Raw genomic sequence first — 22,391 nt, forward strand, 5'->3', positions numbered from 1 at the left:
AAAAATCTGCTGTCATATATATATACCTTAAGAGGCCCACCAATGAGGAGAGGAGGAGGAGCCTCATGTAAGAAGAGGAGGAGGGAAAGAGAAATGAGAGAAGAGGATTAAGAGGAGGATCGAAGAGGAAGAGAGAGGAGGAAGGAAAGACAGAAGCACTCAAGCCTCTTCACCAGGAACTCCTACAGCCTCCCAGCACCCATCCTGCAAGACGCAAGAAATGGGCGGCCCAGGAACAAGTTGGCAAGGACATAGGCAGCACTTAGCACCCCATGAGAAGAGGTCAGGTCAGCATTCCTCCTCTTCCTCCTCATAATTATTCCTCTCTCTCTCTCTCTCTCTCTCTCTCTCTCTCTCTCTCTCTCTCTCTCTCTCTCTCTCTCTCTCTCTCTCTCTCTCTCTCTCTCTCTCTCTCTCTCTCTCTCTCTCTCTCTCTCTCTCTCTCTCTCTCAGTTCTTCCTTCCATCACCACCTCCTCTTTAGGGGGGCGCCAGGGGGGTGGGGGTCCCTTCTTGGTGCACAGTACGTCCAATGGCTTTGAAATTGTAGTGTGTTGTTTGTTTGTGTAAATCTATGACATTCTGTGAACTTCGGGGCTTTGAAATTAGTTGTTAAGGTATTCAAAAGCGTCTCTCGTAAGCAGAAAAACATGGGAGTTCTTTTATTTCTTGTTTCTGCCCCATGGAGGAGTTCATCGAGCTGCCTGGAGTAATTTTTTCCTGCGTCTTTCTTCCTCTCAGCCGGCAGTCCGTGCAGCAGGAGTGTTGGAGTACATAGTGGAGTAATTATATATTGCAGGGAACATGTGAGAGGAATAGGACTGAAGAGGAGGAGGAGGAAAGATGATTGGAAAGGAAGGAGAGGAGGAGGGAAAGACAAGTAAGGGGAGGAAAAGAGAAAGGAAAGAGGAATGGGAGGAGAGAAAGAAAAGGAATTAGAGGAGGAGGAAAGTGAAAAGGAATGAGGAGGAAAAGAGGACTAAAGAGGAATGAGGAGGAGGGAAAGAGGAGAAGTAGAATGAGGGGAGGAGGAAGCGAGATACCTGTTCATGTTTTGAGGTGTTCCCACTCAATTATTTATAGTTGCTTCCTGCGAGATCAGAATTTGGCACCCCCTCTCACCCTCCCTCCCCCCCAACACACATACACAAACATTATGCATAGAGACGCACACATTCAACCAAAACCACCATGGTCCAACACATTACATATCACCCTGTTATTACTGACTACAGGCCGAAACATAACATTACATGGTTACCCAATTATTACTGACTACAGGCCGAAACATAACATTACATGGTTACCCAATTATTACTGACTACAGGCCGAAACATAACATTACATGGTTACCCAATTATTACTGACTACAGGCCGAAACATAACATTACATGGTTACCCAATTATTACTGACTACAGGCCAAAACATAACATTACATGGTTACCCAATTATTACTGACTACAGGCCGAAACATAACATTACATGGTTACCCTATTATTACTGACTACAGGCCGAAACATAACATTACACGGTTACCCTATTATTACTGACTACAGGCCGAAACGTAACACCCACCTACCCACCTACGAAAATAAATTAACCACCCACAAAATTAAGTTCGCCCAAAAGGTAAAAAAGAAAAAAATGGGAATGACAGTGACCTCTGATGTGTGTGTGTTTGCGTCATTTTGCTACGTAGCTGTACCCTGGCATTACGCTGCTATGTGAAGGCATCTCGCTGTTTTAATATATTCCTATCAAGTGAGCTTCATAGTTGTTAGGGTGACGCAGCACAAAGGTTAAATCATGATGTTTATTCACATTATGTTTGGTATATACTGGTAGTGAGCTTATGGAAGTGAAGTAACTATTATGACAACTTTTTATTCTGTTGGTAATGGTAGCAAGCTTTTTGAAGTTAACTAACAATACTATTTACAAGTCATCCTTCTGTTGTAATGGTAGCAAGCTTTTTGAAGTTAACTAACGATATTATTTACAAAGAGGAAGAAGAGGAGGAAGGAAAGAGAAATGAGAGAAGAGGATTAAGAGGAAGAGAGAGGAGGAGGGAAAGAGAAATGAGAGAAGAGGATTCAAGAGGAAGAGAGAGGAGGAGGGAAAGAGAAATGAGAGAAGAGGATTAAGAGGAGGATTCAAGAGGAAGAGAGAGGAGGAGAGAAGAGGATTAAGAGGAGGATTCAAGAGGAAGAAGAGGAGGTGGGAAAGAGAAATGAGAGAAGAGGATTAAGAGGAGGATTGAAGAGGAAGAGAGAGGAGGAGAGAAAGAGAAATGAGAGAAGAGGATTAAGAGGAGGATTCAAGAGGAAGAAGAGGAGGAGGGAAAGAAATGAGAGAAGATGATTAAGAGGAGGATTGAAGAGGAAGAGAGAGGAGGAGGGAAAGAGAAATGAGAGAAGAGGATTGAAGAGGAAGAGAGAGGAAGAGAGAGGAGGAGGGAAAGAGGAAAGAAAGAGAAATGAGAGAAGAGGATTGAAGAGGAAGAGAGAGGAGGAGGGAAAGAGGAATGAAAGGAACCACACCACACACACACACACACACACACACACACACACCACACCCGACATATGGCCGGGCGAGGGAAGAGTTCCTGTCTTCGGGGGGTGCGAGCCCTGTGTTCCCCTTCCAAGGCAGTGTAGCGGATCTCAATAAATTAACCTATTGTACTATGCATACTAAGTTAACCGTGCCACAGACTGCCTGTCCAGCGGGTTATTTCCTCAGGGGCTTGCCTGTTGGCTGGCAAAACACACCCACCACACACACCACATGCAGCACACACACACACACGCACCACACACACACACACACCACACCACACCACACACACACACACACACCATACACACCACATTTTGGCACTGAACATCGGAGGTTGTGAGTGCCTCCTCCTCCGGCACCTCCCACAGCCTCCCAGCGCCCATCCTGCAGGACACAAGAAATGGGCGGCCCAGGAACAAGTTGGCAAGGACATAAGGCAGCACTCAGCACCCCATGAGAAGAGGTTAGGTCAGCATTCCTCCTCCTCTTCATTATTCCTTCTCTCTCTCTCTCTCTCTCTCTCTCTCTCTCTCTCTCTTCCCCCCACAAGCACTCTCTCTCTTCCCCACAAGCAGTTTTTCCTTCCATCACCTCCTCCTCCTCCTCCTCTTAATCATTGTTTCTCTTTCAGCTTTGTTTTCTTGTTAATAATTTATACTTTATCTTTATCCTCCTCCTTTCTTTCTGTTCTGATTCACCACATGACTGCCAGGCCTGATCCGCTCATCCACTACTCTGTTATTATTGGCACTCACTCACCACATGACTGCCAGGCCTGATCCGCTCATCCACTACTCTGTTATTATTGGCACTCACTCACCACATGACTGCCAGGCCTGTTCCACTCATCCATCACTCTGTTATTATTGGCACTCACTCACCACATGACTGCCAGGCCTGTTCCACTCATCCACTACTCTGTTATTATTGGCACTCACTCACCACATGACTGCCAGGCCTGTTCCACTCATCCATCACTCTGTTATTATTGGCACTCACTCACCACATGACTGCCAGGCCTGTTCTGCTCATCCACCACACTGATATTATTGGCACTCACTCACCATATGACTGCCAGGCCTGTTCCGCTCATCCACCACCAGTTTTTTGCCTATATCCTGTATGAATTTATCCATTCTATACTCATTGCTATGTGTCCTACCTGGTTCTCTTAACATCAGAACCTCATTAATATCCCCTTTATTAAAGCCCTTGATCCAGGGCTAAGCATTCACGCTGTAAGCCTCTTACCTCCAAGATTGTGTGCATTCCTGAGAGTGAGGCAACACAACCCCCGTCATCCAGCAGCCCAGCCATTAAATCTCCAACCAGAGGACGGCGCCACACACACACACACACACACACACAGACACCCACACACCACACACACACTCACCACACACACTCACACGCACCACATTTTGGCACTGAACATCGGAGGTTGTGAGTGCCTCCTCCTCCAGCACCACCTACAGCCTCACAGCACCCATCCTGCAGGACACAAGAAATGGGCGGCCCAGGAACAAGTTGGCAAGGACATAAGGCAGCACTCAGCACCCCATGAGAAGAGGTCAGGTCAGCATTCTCTCTCTCTCTCTCTCTCTCTCTCAGTTCTTCCTTCCATCACCTCCTCCTCCTCTTAATCATTGTTTCTCCTTCAGCTTCATTTTCTAGTTAACAATTTATACTTCATCTTCCTCCTCCCCTTGTGTATGCTCAGGCCCCAGGCTATGTCAGGTCAGGGACTGTCTCAAGAACAGGTCATTTCTCTCCACACTTTCCTCCATTTTTCTCCACCTCTTCCTCCTTTCCTCCTATGCCCCAAAATTGCTTAATCTTTCCTCTTCCTCCTCCTGTCTTCCGCTTCTTCCTCTTCCTTTTCATTCCTCTCCTATCTCCACTTTTATCAAGGTCTGTGTATTTCTCCAGCGTAATTTTAGTGGTTTTGTTCATTTCCTCCTCCAAGTTCAACTCCATTTCTCTCCCTTTTCCTTCCTTTCTTCCTCCTATGCCAAAAAATAGTTTAATCTTTCCTCTTCCTCATCCTCTTCGTTTCCTTGTTATCTCCACTTTTATCAAGGTCTGTGTCTTTGTAAACTTTGCAGAATGGACGAAAAAAACACCAGAAATTGCTTGTATATTTATTGAGCAAACTGACACTTCTTGCAGAGAGAGAGAGAGAGAGGGGGGGGGGTCCCTTATGTGTCTGGGGGGGCATGTGTCTGTGGGGGTTGTCAACACACTGGAGGAACACCTGTGGGGCCTGGGAGCTGAGAGAGAGAGAGAGAGAGAGAGAGAGAGAGACACACACACACTTGGCACTAAACTCTGCCAGACTCTTGCAGGGAGGGAGACAGAGACGAGACCACTGAGTCGAGGGAACCAGTCATGCCTTCAAGATGCTGCCTGGATGCTGGGGAAGATGAGATGAGACTAGTCCTGTTGGGGGAAGATGGAGGGAGATTAATTGAAGGGCAGAGATGAGAGAGAGAAAGAGAGATGGATATGGAACTCTCTCTCTGTATTTCTATAAAGAGAAGACTAATTATTAAAGTTTGGAGATATATGTTACAACGGATATATTTAACCCTACTCTTCTTCCTCATCTCTCTTTCCTCTGTCCACCAGTGAGCTATTGAAGGACTCTTCCTCCTCCTCCTCCTTTCTCTCTTTCCTCTGTCCACCAGTGAGCTATTGTATTCTTCCCTTCTCTTCTCTTCCCCTCCCCTCCCAAGATGCCACCTGGATGTTGGGGAGAGAGAGAGAGGATGAGATGGATCTCTCTCTCTCAGCTGTTGTTATATAAAAGAGAAGATAAATAAAGTTGAATATTATTATTACCATGGATATATTTGAACCCCCCCCCCCCCTCTCTCCTTTTCAATGAACCTTATACACTTTTACGCTACTTTTTTTTGTGAGAGAGTTCCAGCTTCCAGTCCCTTGCTGAGTGACCAGCCAGCCAGTCAGCCAAAGCCCGGAAAAAATATAAGGTGGTTAGGTCCCGGTAGATTGTGGTGGTGGTAGAAATTGTGGTTGAATGTCAGGTCTTGGGTTGAAATTTTGGGGTTACAGAGTTGAAAAAGTTTTGAACAAGTTGAGTTTTTGGGTTGAACTTGTGATGACTGATGGTTGGATTGTGGTAGACTGGTAGAGGGATGTTGGGCGAATATTGTGTGGTGGTTAGACCCTGGTAGATTATGGTAGACTGGTAGAAATCATGGTTGAGAGACAATAGTAACTTGCCACATATCAGCAACTTCCTCTCCCAGCTTCCATCAGTTGCACGATCTGTAATAATAATGATAATAATAAAAGTATATAAAATTAATCTATTTTCTCATTCCTGAGAGAGAGAGTGAGTTACCTCCACATCTGAAAAGGGAAAATCTATAATCTTCCTCTTCCTCCTCCTCACACACATACACAAAGAAAAAAACATCTCTGTTACACACCAAAGTTATGACCGCAGCAGCAGTTAGACACTGAATTATAGTCAAGTTATAGTGTGTGTCGTGCCAAGTCCCTGCTGGTGAGCCTGGTTCTGACCCTCACACCAACCACCTCCCAGGGCCAAAACGGAGGTGGGTTGAGTTCTAGTGTGTGTTTCCTTAGGTTCACGGTACAGAGGAAGTGTCACACTACCACCAGGGTCACACACCTAACATGGGAAATGCCCACAACTCCTAAGAAAGCCTGGTCAAATGTGTGTTCCCTTAGGTTCATGGTACAGAGGAAGGGTCAAACAACCATCAGGGTCACAAAACTACCCCTGGAAATGCCCACAACTCCTAGGAAAGCCTGGTCAAATGTGTGTGGCGGTTGAAATGTGGACCGAGAGAGAGATAATGTTCCATAATAGACTCGGAGCAGAGTGAGGATGACTCATTTTCTCGCCGGCAACACACGGCAAAGTGAGTAAGTTACCCGAGTAATACGTTCACCTGGGTCACAGTCTGTTCACCCCAGGACGGCAAGGAGTCAGTTTTTTTTTTTTTTTACAGCGGAGACAGTTCAAGGGCATAAAAAAAAAAAAAAGCCTGCTACTTATGCTCCTGAATAGAGGTCAAAGGTCTGGTGCTCGAGGTCACATGCTGCATCCCGCCTCAAAGCTGCTGCTGCAAGACAGGTGAATAGATCATCGGCGGGGATCATGTTTCTTAGCGAGAAAAATGAGAAAAAATCACCACTCACAAACCATTTCATTATATATATCAAAGTATTTGTGATCGGTTTATGCATCATCTATTTTTTGGGGTTTATATCATGGCACAAATTTGGCCCGTCGCTGCTGCTGGGTTAATATGCTTGCTCGTATGAGATCACTTAAACATAATTCGTGCTAGGCTGTGATGCATACACACACACACACCACCAAGGGCACAAAACTAACCCTGGAAATGGCCACAACCCACGGCCCGATAACTCAGTGGGTAGAGCGTCTGCCTCACAACCAGAAGGACCGGGGTTCAATTCCCCAGCCGGGTGAAGATAAGTTGGGTCTTTCACGCGTACCCCCTGCTGTTCATAAAATATTTGATATTTTAGCTTATATGGGCCCGGGCCCCCACCACCCACTAGATGGCACGGCCTCCTTCAGCACCCCAGTCCGACTCTGTCTTCGCTAGGTAAGCACGTCAGCGCTGCCATGAACCCTTGAAGCTCGACTGCAAGTTTACGTTTACCGTTGATGAGGTTTCAGGCCCCGGTCCGCCGCCGTAGCAACGCTCCACAGGGCCGCTAACATTATAACAGTATAATATTAGCACCTAAAGTTGTCCTCAATCCTCATATTTGTTAAGTCGTAGGATTTAGTGAATAAGTGAGTCTTCAGTGCTTTCTTGTCTTATGTAACAGTGCCACACCTTGCCTAATCGCCCTAACTGGAGAGCACCCGGCAGCCCACACAACCCTGATTACAATGGTAGTGACAATGAGGGTGTGGTAACTGCCCCAACAATAGCCACTTTTAACCCGGAAGCTGCGGGGGTCATGTTTCTTGGGTTAGGTTAGGTTAGGTTTTGAGGGAGATCTGAAATTGTTGGAATCAGTGGAACAGGTGGACTAAACAGGTTGATGGGTGGGCTAAATGATCACTCGTATGCTGACAGACTGGCCAGCTTAACCTTTTTTCAGTCAAAGGTAGAATGGTAAGACAAGGCATGATCTACTGCTACGAATTATTCCATGGTCTATGTGCTCTATTCAACCTTCTGATGTTTTCACACTGCCCCCACCAGAAGAGGCCACCAATTCAAGATCCTGACGCAGCACTGAAATGGAAGCTCGTAGGCGATTTTTCTCTTGTCGGGTGATTCAGCGTTGGAACTCCTTGCCCTCTGATGTGGTTAATGCTCCAAGCCTGTCAACTTTCAAGTCTAAGCTACAACTACTTTTGAGTGCTGAACTCTCCTCGTTTTAACTACCCTTTGCTAACTGTGCCTTCTATAACTTTTAAGTCTGCTGTTCAAGTCTGTCATTACGTAAAGCTGAAGTTTATTTTAATTGGAAGACACACTCAACCAGTCACTATGTCAGTTGTATCTATAATGCTGCCTGCTCGCCTGACTGGAGTGTCTGACTATTACTTTTGCCTTCCCTGCCCAGTCTAGGCTGGTTGCCGGGTATGGCGCCACCAGGTGAGAATACCAGGTACCTCACCTGTCACTCCGCCGTCACCAGCTTGGCCATCTCCACCTTTCTCTTGAGCCGCTTCTCCACCTCGGGTTTCTTGGCCATCATGAAGTAGAAAAAGGCGTTGCGTCTCTTCTTGCCCATCACTGCCCGCCCGGAATACTCAGGTGGTGGAGGAAGAGGACGAGCACGGCCGCACACCCTCCCTCGATGGTGGTTGACTGACACTGACTGACTCTCGAGTTCACAACCAGCGGTACTATATTGTCGTATTAGGCATAACTTTTTCTTCTGTTTGAGGCCTAAAACTGTAGAGCCTACACTGATAACGATATACATTTACAATTAGAGTTCAGATGGTTAATTATCGATGTTTATTTGCAATTGCTACGGGTCAGAAACAGGAAAATGCGATGTTCTGAGTACGAAAATATGGTGACGCTGCTTGCACCATTGCCAGAGTGTCGTACTCAGATGCTCATTTTTCACGATTTCAGGCTAAAAAATGTCCCACCCACAAAACTAACGATACTTAGATTTCCCAACAAAAAACTCGTTATGTGTTTAGATGCAAACCTTTCCCTGAGAGACAGAGAGAGAGACAGAGACAAAGAGAGACAGAGACTGAGACAGACAGACACAGAGAGAGAGAGAGAGAGAGAGAGAGAGAGAGAGAGAGAGAGAGAGAGAGAGAGAGAGAGAGAGAGAGAGAGAGAGAGAGAGAGAGAGAGAGAGAGAGAGAGAGAGAGAGAGAGAGAGAGAGAGAGAGAGAGAGAGAGAGAGAGAGAGAGAGAGAGAGAGAGAGAGAGAGACTGAGAGAGGCAGAGAGAGACAGAGACTGAGAGACAGACAGAGACAGGCAGAGACAGACAGAGACTGAGAGACAGAGAGGCAGAGACAGACAGACAGAGAGAGACTGAGAGACAGACAGAGACAGAGAGAGGCAGAGAGAGGCAGAGACAGACAGAGACAGAGAGAGGCAGAGACAGACAGACAGAGAGAGACTGAGAGACAGAGAGAGAGGCAGAGACAGAGAGGCAGAGACAGACAGAGAGACAGAGACAAACAGAGACAGAGACAAACAGACAGACAGAGACTGAGACAGACAGAGAGAGACAGAGACAAAGAGAGACAGAGACTGAGACAGACAGACAGAGACAGAGAGAGAGAGAGAGAGAGAGAGAGAGAGAGAGAGAGAGAGAGAGAGAGAGAGAGAGAGAGAGAGAGAGAGAGAGAGAGAGAGAGAGAGAGAGAGAGAGAGAGAGAGAGAGAGAGAGAGAGAGATCCTTTCCATAATGATCTCCCCTCCTCCTCTTCCTCCTTCCCTATCCTCCTCTCCTCCTTCCCTCCTCAAAATATCCTGCGTATATGAAGAAGAATGAAAGGAAGGAAGAAAGAAAAAATAAAGAAAGTGAAAAAGACAAAGAAAGAAATAAGGAAATAAAGATAGAGAGAAGAAGAATGAAAGAGAAAGAAAGGGAGAAAGAGAAATCAAGCATGAAATAAAGAAATAAAGAGAGAAAGAAAGAGAGAAGGAAGGAGAAAGAGAAAAAGAATCAGAGAAGAAGAATGGGAGAAAGAAATACAGAAGAAAAAAATGAAAGAGAAATAAGTAAATAAAGGAGAAATACAGAAGAAAAAAGGGAAAGAAAGAGAGGAAGAAAAAGTAAAACTGAAAGAGAGAAAAGGTTGAAAAATAAAAGAAGAAAAAGGAAAAAGAGAAAGAGAAAGAAAAAAGAAAGAGGAGAAAGAAAGAAACAAAAATGAAGGAGAAAGAGAGAGGAAGAATGAAAGAAAGGAGAAAGAGAAAGGAAAGAAGAAAAAGAAAGAAAGACAGGAAGAGAGTAAGAAAGGAAGGAATAGAGAAAGAGGAAGATAGTTATGGGAACTCACCTGCGTTTCCCCCTCTTCATCCCTTACTTCCTCCCTCCCTCCCAAATCACATGGCTACTTCTGAGATGCTAACGTGTCAATTTTGTCTTCACTTCTCCCTGGCTCCCGCAGTACACGGTTCTATCCATGCCCGGCCATAGCACTCAAAGGGTTAAGGTCCAGAATGTCCAGAAATACATTACTGGCAGGATTGGTATCAGTGAAATGGGATTAATGCATGAATTAATGGCGTGAATTTACTTCGTTGTGATATAGGTACTGGATAAAATGACACTTGTACAGTTCTGCGTCTTATTCTCAGCTTACCAAGATTAGCTTTAAATTCATGAATATTTTTGGCTTGAACTACATATTTCATTTTTGAGGTTATTTATATTCATTCAACTTTTCCTTGAGACTTTGCACACTCTTCGCCGATACTATTTCTTCAATTAATCAGTTCCAAAGCTCTATATTTCTTTGTGGGAAGCTATATTTCTTTATGTCTCTTGAGCATCTTCCCTTCCTTAACTTTTTACTATGTCGTCAAGTATTCCTCTCTTAGTAGCAATTTCTCGTTATCTACTTCTTCCATTTTACTCAATAGCCAATATGTTTGTATTAGGTCTCCTCTTTCTCTTCTTTGTTCTAGTGTTGGCAAGTCCATGTGTGTGTGTGTGTGTGTGTAAACTTCTTTTTAAAAGCATTAATTTTCCACCCTAATGTGATAAGGTAATAATTTAAAGAATGAAAGCAACGGGATAAGGGAAAAGAAGTTGGCAGCAAAGCTAAGAATGGACAACTTAGGAGAAGGCAGGATAGGTTGAGAGGCCAAGTGTAAACATGAAATGGAAAAACAGAAGAAAGGTCAACTTAGGAGAAGGCAGGATAGGTTGAGAGGCCAAGTGTAAACATGAAATGGAAAAACAGAGACACGAGGGTTAACAGTGGAAGGCTGGAAGGTGTGGTTTGGAGAGCAGAATGAGTGAACACCAATTACACATTTCATCACGTCAATACCACTATCCTTTGTCTAATGTCTTCTACTTCATCTTTTTCCTCCTCCTCCTCCTCCCTCAATCCTTTTTTCTGCTTCATCTACTCCTTACTTCCACTTCCATTATCCCCTCCAGCCATTTTTCCTATCCACTTTCTACTTCATCCACTCCGTCTCCACCTAATTCCTTCCACTTCACCCACTTTTTCTCTACATCACCCACTATCTCCTTCCTCCCATGCCACCCTATCTTCATCTTTTTCCTCCTCCTCCTCCTCCTCCTCCTCCCTCATTCCACTTCTTATATCCACTCCATCCATTTCCTCCTCCTACTCTCTCCACAAAGCTTACATTTTTCATCTATTTCTTATCTTTACTTTTATTATTTGTATTATTTGGCCAGTGGTGATGCAGTGAAATTAGTTACACTACATTTTGAAAGCAGTAAGGCTCATTGACCTCATGTGACTTCTTTCATGATGGGCGTTTCTCCTTTTTCTTGAATCCCACTTAACCCGGTAGCAGCAGGGATCATGTTTCTTAATGGTCCCTCCAAGCAAGAAAAATGAGTAAAAATCACCCCTCACACAAACCATTTCTTAATATATATCAAAGCATTTGTGATCAGTTTATGTATCAACTATTTTTAGGGGTTAAAATCATGGGACAAATTTGGCCCGTCGCTGCTACACGGTAAAGCCACAAATTTGGCCCGTCGCTGCTACACGGTAAAGCCACAAATTTGGCTTGTCGCTGCTACACGGTAAAGCTACAAATTTGGCCCGTCGCTGCTACCGGGTTAAGATACTGAGGCTGTATTTGACTACCTGCCCTGATGATGATGATGATGGGGGTAAGGTCACTTCACAACACACTGAGCTAGTCTGAGTGATCGGGTGGCAGCTTTCTGGAGCTTTTTGTCTCCTAAGCATCACTATTATCACTCCTTAAAAAAAATATAAAACCAATGTAAAATAAAAATACAAAGTCATCTATTCTTTGTGAGCACGCCACAAGGTATCCTCATGACATAGGAAGCAACACAACATAATTCTCGCTCAAGATTTTCTCAGCACTGTGATTCTCTTTTCTGTTTGCACAAGGGAACACTGTTTGCCATTTTTTCACTGGGTGTTCACATCCTTCGCAGAGGTTAACAAGCACTGAAACAAACGCCCTTGTAAAATTATTTTATGTAAAATTTGTCAATAATAAAAATGTTCACATCCTCCAAGTTATATCCTAAAATACTGCCAGAAAGTCACGGTCAACCCGCTGCTTCTGAGTGTGTGACCTTACAAAAAAAAAATATAAATAAACAACAAAATGTGAGGAAAAAACACAAAACTTACATATCATACAAACTTTACAATGATACAAACAAAAGGAGATACAAACCTGCCTGCTGGGGACCAAGGCAATACCCACAGGCCTGTAACGTACAGTAGAAAAATCACTTTGTCAACATATAAGCGGCGGCTGCATCCAGGAATATTGCATGAGGTGGATGTGACGGTGGCGAGAGAGAGAGAGAGAGAGAGAGAGAGAGAGAGAGAGAGAGAGAGAGAGAGAGAGAGAGAGAGAGAGAGAGAGAGAGAGAGAGAGAGAGAGAGAGAGACAGAGAGAGACAGAGAGAGAGAGAGAGAGAGAGAGAGAGAGAGAGAGAGAGAGAGAGAGAGAGAGAGAGAGAGAGAGAGAGAGAGACAGACAGACAGACAGACAGACAGAGAGAGAGAGAGAGAGAGAGAGAGAGAGAGAGAGAGAGAGAGAGAGACAGAGAGAGACAGACAGACAGAGACAGAGAGAGAGAGAGAGAGAGAGAGAGAGAGAGAGAGAGAGACAGAGAGAGAGAGAGAGAGAGAGAGAGAGAGAGAGAGAGAGAGAGAGAGAGAGAGAGAGAGAGAGAGAGAGAGAGAGAGAGAGAGAGAGAGAGAGAGAGAGAGAGAGAGAGAGAGAGAGAGAGAGAGAGAGAGAGAGAATGAGGGCTTAACAATTTGTACAATGCTGTGCCTCGATGGACACGTCGGTGATGAGCAGTGCAGTGAGGGGCGGGCGCAGCACCTCCTGACGCAGCGCCGGCCGGGCTGTCGCCTCCGTCGCCGTCGCCGCCGTTTTTCTCGCCAGCACCACGACCAACGCATCACAGCATCCCCACGCCTACACATTTACATATATTTATATATATTTATTTATATAACATGACTTGATTGTCAGTTTGGGAAGTTAACCATTATCATAACAACAAGCGTAACCCAGTTTGTTTTATTTCGGCGAAGTCTTTAGCTGCATCGTCACGCAGCAGAGGGCCGCAGGGTGCCACTCTGGGGGAGGGGAGTGCCGCAGTCACTGGGGAGGGGGGGCCACAATGACCACTGTGATAAGTGTACAATGAGTTCAGACTTGAGCGGGCGGGGCCAAGCCTGAGCCCAGTGAGGCCCGGCCGCCCCGGCACTGCACTGACCATGACCCTTGAAGCAGTCAACAACCACTGGAGGAGACAGTGAACAGAGCAAGAATAACTTACACTACAAAGCACCCCATTAACAGTATCCAAACTACAAACTGACATGTTGCCCTGAAGAGTGAGAACTGAGTGGACTGTGCGGGGCGGGGGGGCGACCCCACCACTGGACGGGCACACGGGTGGGCGGGGCGGGGCCGCCTCTGCTGCCCCGCCGCCACCACCACCACACTTGAGCAGGATCACCACCACCGCCGCGGGGGAGGGGAGGAGTTGCATAGTGGTGAGTGTGCTGGGCGGCAGCTGTTAGCACCAGGTCACCTGTGAGGTAGTTTACCCGTGCCTCACTTGGGGTTGTACGGGAAGCTCTGGCCAGGCATGGGCCCAGGGCCAGGCATGCCCGGCCCCCCCGGCCCCGTCACCACTGGCCCTCCGGGACCCCCCATGGCTCCAGGCATGCCCATGTTGGGGCCCCCGCGGGTGTTGGTGGCATACAACTGCTGCTGGAAGCTGTGGAACTGGGCAGCGTAGGTGGGGTCAGCGGTGGTGGGCCCCATGAAGGGCGAATTCTTGAAGTTGCCCGACTGGCCCATGGAGGGAGGGAGGGGCTGGGCAGTGTCCGGTGCCCCCCCCATGGGCCCCCCCATGTTCATGTTGACAGGAGAGGTCTTGGAGCTGTACATGGGGCCTGAGCCCCCCATCATCTGCTGAGGACCATTAGGGTTGGGGCCAGGCCCCCCAGGCATGGGTCCCCCACCCATGTTAGGCCCTGGCCCTCCCATAGGATACATTTCACCTCCCATCCCCCCCATCATCCCCCCTGGACTGGGGCCACGCATCATGGGAGCCCCGCCTCTGGGCCCCATCATTTGGCCCCCAGGCCCCAGGCCTGCACCACTCATCATGCTGGGGTTCATTCCCATTGGTCCATTGGGCCCCATCATAGGTCCACTGGGTCCACCCATAGGTCCATTGGGGCCCATCATAGGCCCACTGTGTCCACTCATTCCACCTGGCCCTCCCATGTGTCCACCCATAGGACCATTAGGACCCATGCCCATGGGACCATTAGGGCCTGGCATGGGTCCTCCTGGTCCAGACATAAAGGGTCCATTGGGTCCACTCATATTACTAATGTTCACCATGGGACCATTAGGCCCAGACATCGTACACATTGGCCCCCCAGGGCCACCCATGGGTCCGCCAGGGCCACCCATGGGTCCACCTGGGCCATTCATAGGTCCAGTCATATGTCCACTCATGGGCCCACACGGGCCACTCATGGCCATGGTCGACATTGGCACGCTGGCGCCACACATGGAGTTGGGGGTGCTGCTGCTGGGGAACATGGCCGAGTTTGCCGTCTTGCCATCCACGTTGGGGTTGCTGAACCTGGGCAGGAAGTCGAGGCTGGGCGGCCCCCGCGGCCCGTTGCCGTTGTTCTGCGGCCGCGCCGGCAGGTACTGGATGGTGTTGGGGGCGCTGGGCTTCACCTGCACGTTGGCCCCGGGGTACGGCCCTGCCGCAGAACAGTTTGGGACGGGAGGCCTCACCATGCTGTTAGGGACGGTCATGCGGGGATTGGGGCCTCCCATCATGGCCATGCTGCTGGGGGAGGTGCCCCGGGGACCCCCACCACTGCACACAGGGGAAGAGATGGCACTGTGGGACTGCATCATGCCAGGACTTGAAGACACTGGTGGCATGCCCATCATACCCCCTGGCCCCTGTCCATCCATCATGGAGCCTCCGGGGCCCCCCGGCATGCCTGGCCCGCCCCCCATGTTGGGGCCCCCACTCATCCCAGGTCCCCCCGGCATGTTGGGGCCCCCACCCATGCCCGGACCACTCATGTTCGGTCCTCCGGGCATTCCTGGTCCACAGGGCATGTTGGGGCCTCCAGGCATCCCTGGTCCACCTGGCATTCCTGGTCCCCCCGGCATCCCCGGCCCACAGGGGAGTCCTGGTCCACCTGGCATGCCCGGCCCGCCTGGGTGCCCCGGCCCACCTGGCATCCCTGGCCCACCGGGCATGCCTGGTCCACCTGGCATGCCGGGTGGTCCTGGCATGCCTGGTGGACCAGGCATGCCAGGACCACCAGGCATCCCTGGTCCACCAGGTAGCCCTGGCCCACTGGGCATGCCCGGACCATTGCCAATGTTAGGTCCAGGTGGGCCATTGGGACCACTAGCCCCCATGGAAGGGCCAGTCGGGGTGGGCATGGTGGGCGTGGGGGCCGAAGACACTGGGGGTGAGGAGCCAGAGGTGCCGGAGGTCAGCTGCTGACTCATCTGGGCCATGGAGGAGATGGGGTCGAACACTTTGCCGGGCCCAGACGCTGGCAGGCCGCTGGGGGTGCTGGAGTTAGGGTTGAGGGGAAGGTTGGCAGCTGTGGGATTATGGAAATCTCCACCCATGTCCATGGCCCCCATCTTGCCTGGAGACATGGAAAACCCACTGCCCATCTTCCCCATCATCTGGTTGTTGGCGCCGTTCCCCGCGCCAGTTATCGTTGGACCAGGAAAGCGTGCACCCATGGTTGCCATGTCTGCTGCTGGAGTGTTGCCGCTGCTGGCTTGCAGCGGAGAGGCCCCGGGGAAACGTGGGACGTCGGGGCCACTTGGGGTGGTGGGGGCACTGCACATGCTGGGTGTCTTTGGGGATGGCACTGGAAACCTGCCATCCATAGAAGGGGTTTTGGGGCCCCCCTGACTGGTGGCAGTGCTGGTGGTGGTGGTTGGGGTGGTGGTGCTTGTGTTGTTGGCAGTGGTGCTGGGAGTGGTTGTGGCGCTATTACTAGTATTATTGCCGTTGGTGGGTGTGGTGGTGGTGGAGGGCTGCCCGGGACCCTGCGGCGAGGGCCCCGTGTACCGCTGCTGCTGCTGCTGCGTTCCTTTGCTCTCAGACGGCCCCTGTGGGGTGTGGGGGGCTGAGGGGATCGCCATGCCCGGTGATGGCACAGTGAAGCGATCGGGAGTATTGGGACCAGCAAACCTCGGCTGGGGCTCGGAGGAGGGAGTGAGTGGTGTGGTGGGGCCGCCCAGGGGCGTGCCAGGCCCAGAGAGTCGACTTCCGTCACCCACACTGTTGTCTCCCATCCTGAAGGAAGTAAAAGTGCCATGAAATGATAAAAAACAAAACATTTTCCTACAAAAACAAAATAATAATAAATATCTCAATTTTTAATAAATTTTAAATCTACAACAAAGAGGAAAGATGTTCGCTCAGAATCAATTAGATGCTTCAACATGTCATGTTACTCTTCTAAAGCAACACTACTTTTACTATGTTAAAGCAACACTTTTTAAAGTACCAATCAATAGCAAAAATTGAGATCTTACTCAATGTCAATTGACTGTATAGTAAGTGATGGAAGGCTCACAACTTGTAAAAGCTTCATATCTTGTCCCTGTAATGATTCCAGTTTGTGCCTAATAAAGCCAAAGTAAGAGAAACTATCTCCTCCCATGTATTACTATGTGGCAGAGAGGCTTACGGAGACATGATGTCGGATTCTCTAAGGCTGGTGTTTGGCTGCTTCTGGATGGTGAGCTCCTGCCCCTCAAAGGTGCTGAGGTACTGGATCTGCTGCGGGGAGGGAACAGGCATCAGGTTGGGCTCCTTCCCTCCTGCTGCTGCTCCTTGCTGCATCTGCTGTTGTTGCTGCTGCTGCTGCTGCTGTTGCTGCTGTTGCTGCTGTTGTTGTTGCTGCTGCTGCTGATGTTGTTGTTGCTGCTGTTGTTGCTGTTGTTGTTGCTGTTGTTGAGGGCCAGTTTGTTGATGCTTTTGTTGGGCCAATGTTTGCAGTTGTCTCCCAAAGGATGTTTCACCTGAAAGAGCATGAACATTATTGTCTCCACAGCCACTCTTCCCTATATTGTGTCAAGAAAATTAATCTATTTCAACAATATCTGTTCAAGTAATGTCACTAATGTTCCTGGGAGTCATGCTGATTGCAGAGTACAAGTCCAGCAAATGTACTACAGGACAGATTCACTGGGACTCAGATGCCACACTGAATATCAGAAATTGTTAAACAGAATATTTAGTCTGCTGCACAGAATCCCTAGTAAGGCAGTGACCAGCCTGTCTTGGGAACAATCTTGATTTTCAACTGCAGGAACAGTGTTTACCTGGACGACAGGGGCCAGCTGGCAAGGTGGTGACATACCTGACTGTGGTGTGTGAGGCTGCTGGTCCTTGGAGTGCTGCAGGGAGGGGCTGGTGATGGGGGGGCCACTTACAGGGGTGGGAGGGTTGCTGGGGTGCATGGGTCTGGGGGAGTCTGCCGGGCCTATCATTCTCATCCCTGGCCCTCCCCCTGGTCCCCCCCCGGGCATACGAGGCGAGGTCATGGCACACATGGAAGGAGACCCAGGCGAGGGTAATGGGCCGTTACCGACTGGTCGAGGGCCATGGTAAGGGGGTGGTGGCCCTTGCATTCGTGCCCCAGGGCCCATGGGTCTCATTCCCCCAGGCCCCATGTTCCCTCCCATTGCTCCGGGCATCATGTGCCCCCCAACCATGTGGCCACCCATTCCCATTGGTCCATTTGGTCCCATGGGGCCACCAGGAACCATTGGCCCACCATGGCCCATTGGTCCACCAGGGCCCATAGGACCACCTGGACCCATTGGACCTGGACCCATTGGCCCACCTGGTCCCATTGGTCCTCCTGGGCCCATAGGGCCACCTGGACCCATTGGGCCCCCAGGACCCATGGGACCTCCAGGACCCATAGGACCTCCAGGGCCCATTGGACCCATAGGACCCATGGGGCCCATAGAACCATCAGGACAGCCTGGGCCACCTTTCTTTCTCTTGCTCTCAAAGAACTCTGCCTGCAGCCTCTGCCACTCTGCCTGCGCCGCCATGGACGACGCAGGGTTTGGGCCGCCCATCATCATGGACTGCGGCCCTCCTGGACCCATCCTCATGCCAGGGACACCAGGACCCATGGGGCCGCCCATCATGCTGGCCTGCGAGGTCATCATCATACTGTTGCCCATGTGTCCCTGGCCCATCATCACCCCGCTCTGGGATACCATGTTGTTGGGGCCGCCTGGACCCATCATGTTGGGGGACATGCCCATGCCTGGCCCTGGAGCCATCCCCGGCCCCATGCCTGGCCCCGGGCCCATGGAGGTGTTAGGTATGCCAGGGCTTGGCCCCATTCCTGGGCTGGGTCCCATGCCTGGAGAGGGCCCCATGCCCGGACTGGGTCCCATGCCGGGAGAGGGACCCATGCCTGTGACAGGTGAGGGTCCCATGCAGGTAACTGGTGTGGACTGTGAGCAGGGCGGGGCAGCCTGGGAGCTCTGGGAAACAGAGGGTGCTTGGGTCTGGGAGCAGGGTACCCCTGTGGAGGTGGGGGGCCCCCCAGAGCAGGCAGGCTGGGAGGTGGGATGCGCCCCCTCGGCCTGACTGGGGGAATGCAGCTCAGGCAGCAGCAGCGCCTGCATGTGACGTATCCTTGCCATCTGCTCCTCTCGGTGCTGCCGCTGCTCAGGTGTTAGGTGGTCGTCAGGGACCTTCACACCGGAGGGAGCACCTGTGGAAACACCTGGATCAGTACATTCATAGGTCATGACGGGTCGCTTCTGCCACAACACGTCAGAATGGAAGTCACTGAATATACACAACAGTTACTATGTTCATTATGAATAACTGGAGGCAGGAAATTTTTTATTTGAGGTTAGCAAACACACACACACACACACACACACACACACACACACACACACACACACACACACACACACACACACACACATAATCACAAAACACCAGCCAGGCCTGCCATAACTCTTGAACGTGACGCTCAAAACAGCAAAGTCTGTTCCATGCGGTTCACTCACCCGGGTGTCTCTGTGCGTTGGGTCCCACCATGGACATCACCATCTGTCCTCCGGCGCCGGGTGGCATGCCCGGCCCTGGTCCACCGGGGCCCATCATGCCAGGCCCCCTTGGCCCCATCATGCCTGGGCCACCATTGGGGCCCGGTCCCATCATCCCACCAGGACCTCCAGGCCCCATCATTCCGGGGCTGCCCATGTCTCCGCCGGGACCCATCATGTTGGGTGCCCCGTCGCCGCCCTGTGAGGAGGTACAAGGACACGTGTATGAATCAATGAATGTATTAACAAATATAATCATTTTTTAAGATGCTTCTATAATGACAATTAACTCCTCTTTCTTCTCTTGTAATAAGCACTGGGAGCCACAATTCTTGTGACAAACTCTTAAAATTCCATTTTTTGCTTGCCAGTCAATGTATATAATATGAGACAACTCACCATGGGTCCCATTTCACCCCCAGGTCCCATGTGACCACATGGACCCATGGGGCCTGGTCCCATAGGTCCATTTGCCATCATGGGGCCATTTGGTACCATAGGCCCCTTCATGTGGCCCCCTTTGTTGCCTTTCATGGCAAACGTGTTGAGCCAGTGTGGAGGGTTGTGGCGGACAAACTGTGTCGTCTTGAGTGGATGCTTCTGTGGAGGAATCAGGACACGCTCACTCACCAGCACACTCCCTCAAGGTATTTTTCATCACATACATGCGGTGAACTGATGGATCAAAATCAAACAAGTGGGAGGGGTAGCAGGGAGGCTGCCAGACACAGGTTACTCACCTCCAGCAGCTTCTTGGTGCCGGGCTGAGCACAGTGGAAGGCGATGATGGTGTTGAAGGAGCCCTGCATCACGGCCTCGGCAGCCTTGTTGGCCAGGTGTGTGGTGAACACAAAGATCTGGCTCTGCTGCTGCATGTACTGCGCGTCACTGGTGGATACCCCAGCCCCGGCTCCACCCTTGACCCCAAGTGTCCCCATCCCTCCCCCGAGCCCTCCTCCATCAGAGCCATCTGTCAAAAAATACAGTGAATTAGTTAAGTTGTCATCATGCATCAAAACATAAAGTCATCAATAAGCTTCACTTTTTCACACGAATCAGGCAGCCCGACAACAGCGCCATGGACCCAGCCAGACCCTTTGCTCACCCCTCAGGGCTTCCCACACAGCCTGCCGGGGCATTCTCCACCTCAACAGACAGGCCATGGAAAAAGTTTTTGTCACCACCAATACCACACCACCTTTTAGCTAACAATGAAGATCTATTTAAAAGAAAAAAAATTCCAAAGCATTCATTTCTTAACCCGGCAGCAGCGGGGATCATGTTTCTTAATGGTCCCTCCAAGCGAGAAAAATGAGAAAAAATCACCCCTCACACAAACCCATAATATATATCAAAGCATTTGTGATCAGATTATGTATCATCTGTTATGGGGGGTAAATATCATGGCACAAATTTGGCCCGTCGCTGCTACACGGTGAAGCCACAAATTTGGCCCGTCGCTGCTACACGGTGAAGCCACAAATTTGGCCCGTCGCTGCTACACGGTGAAGCCACAAATTTGGCCCGTCGCTGCTACATGGTGAAGCCACAAATTTGGCCCGTCGCTGCTACACGGTGAAGCCACAAATTTGGCCCGTCGCTGCTACACGGTGAAGCCACAAATTTGGCCCGTCGCTGCTACATGGTGAAGCCACAAATTTGGCCCGTCGCTGCTACACGGTGAAGCCACAAATTTGGCCCGTCGCTGCTACACGGTGAAGCCACAAATTTGGCCCATCGCTGCTACACGGTGAAGCCACAAATTTGGCCCGTCGCTGCTACACGGTGAAGCCACAAATTTGGCCCGTCACTGCTACACGGTGAAGCCACAAATTTGGCCCGTCGCTGCTACACGGTGAAGCCACAAATTTGGCCCATTGCTGCTACCAGGTTAAGAGTACAGTAGTTATAAAAATCATGACATAACAGACCCCACTGTGCAGAGCCATTCCCCGCTGTGTGACCCCAACAAACATGACAACAAGAGGAGCAACACTGAACAAGGAGATGATCTGAACAAGGACATGATCACTTCCCACAGAGCTTCTCCTCTCTGCCCAGAAGACAATATCTCAATGCAGACAACACATGGAATCACGTCATGACTGATGTGACAAAGAGGAGCAGCCTTGTTACAGATGGAGCTTCTTTTCCTTTATCAGAACATCAGCGGAAAACCTTTCAGTGCTGACCACATCATGAAGAAGTGGAGGCTGAGTGCACGGGAAGTCTGTGTCAAGTTAAAACTCCTCAAAAATTAAAACCCACACCTTATTCAAGTGACATTTCAAATTCAACCTTTAGCTTAAATGTTACGACCTTAAAACAAACATATACGTGGTCCTGTCTTTTTATCTACTTTTATTATAGAAAATGTCAGTTAGGTGATGCACAAGACTTGGGACACACAAAGGATGGCCTCAAAAATGGTTCCAGAGCTGGAGGGATTGACATATGAAGAAAGATTAAAGGAAATGGACCTGCCAGCACTGGAACAAAGGAGACAAAGAGGAGACCTAACACAAATTAATAAGTTATTGAGTAAAATGGAAGAAGTAGATAATGAGGAGATTCTACTAAAAGAAGGAATAACACCAGGAACACAAGAGGACACAGTAAAAAATTGAGAAAGGGAAGATGTTTGAGAGACATAGAGAAATACAGCTTCCCGCAAAGAAACATAGAGGTTTGGAACAGACTAAGTGAGGATGTAGTATCGGCGAAGAGTGTGAAAAGCTTTAAGGAAGAGTTGGACAAATACAGATATGGAGACGGGAACACATGAGAGTAAGCCCAGGCCCGGTAAAACAACTAGGTAAACACACACACACACACACACACACACACACACACACACACACACACACACACACACTGAGGATGTAGTATTGGTGAAGAGTGTGCAAAGCTTTAAGGAAAAGTTGGACAAATACAGATATGGAGACGGGACCACATGAGAGTAAGCCCAGGC

General features: G+C 49.4%; 1 protein-coding gene and 3 long non-coding RNA genes across 8 annotated transcripts in view; 2 read left to right on the forward strand and 2 right to left on the reverse strand.

The window, feature by feature from the left end:
- Nucleotides 1–3,663: 3,663 nt before the first annotated feature.
- On the forward strand, nucleotides 3,664–5,879 carry LOC126986574 (uncharacterized). Its single transcript, XR_007739821.1, has 2 exons — nucleotides 3,664–4,129; nucleotides 4,905–5,879. It is a non-coding gene; the product is annotated as an uncharacterized LOC126986574 (long non-coding RNA).
- Nucleotides 4,346–8,977, reverse strand: LOC126986573 (uncharacterized). Of its 2 annotated transcripts, none has more exons than XR_007739819.1 (2): nucleotides 8,221–8,977; nucleotides 4,346–4,998 (listed from the first exon to the last, which is right to left on the reverse strand). It is a non-coding gene; the product is annotated as an uncharacterized LOC126986573 (long non-coding RNA). The 2 variants fall into 2 exon arrangements; XR_007739820.1 differs by having other exon boundaries at nucleotides 4,346–5,850.
- Nucleotides 8,978–10,024: 1,047 nt separating this feature from the next.
- On the forward strand, nucleotides 10,025–12,688 carry LOC126986576 (uncharacterized). Its single transcript, XR_007739823.1, has 2 exons — nucleotides 10,025–10,887; nucleotides 10,958–12,688. It is a non-coding gene; the product is annotated as an uncharacterized LOC126986576 (long non-coding RNA).
- Nucleotides 12,240–22,391, reverse strand: part of LOC126986575 (collagen alpha-1(I) chain-like) — an 80,300-nt gene continuing 70,148 nt past the window's right edge. For 3 of the 4 annotated variants that reach the window (XM_050842836.1, XM_050842838.1, XM_050842835.1), the window contains 6 exons: nucleotides 20,161–20,390; nucleotides 19,820–20,020; nucleotides 19,382–19,619; nucleotides 17,695–19,074; nucleotides 17,020–17,353; nucleotides 12,240–16,622 (listed from right to left, as the gene is read on the reverse strand). In XM_050842836.1, coding sequence (XP_050698793.1) covers nucleotides 13,868–16,622; nucleotides 17,020–17,353; nucleotides 17,695–19,074; nucleotides 19,382–19,619; nucleotides 19,820–20,020; nucleotides 20,161–20,390 — 5,138 coding nt within the window. In that variant the 3' untranslated portion in view covers nucleotides 12,240–13,867. The remainder of the gene's footprint in view (nucleotides 16,623–17,019; nucleotides 17,354–17,694; nucleotides 19,075–19,381; nucleotides 19,620–19,819; nucleotides 20,021–20,160; nucleotides 20,391–22,391) is intronic. The other variant, XM_050842837.1, reaches the window with a different exon arrangement.

This window comes from Eriocheir sinensis, chromosome 62 (assembly GCF_024679095.1).
Source record: "Eriocheir sinensis breed Jianghai 21 chromosome 62, ASM2467909v1, whole genome shotgun sequence".
NCBI lineage: Eukaryota > Metazoa > Arthropoda > Malacostraca > Decapoda > Varunidae > Eriocheir > Eriocheir sinensis.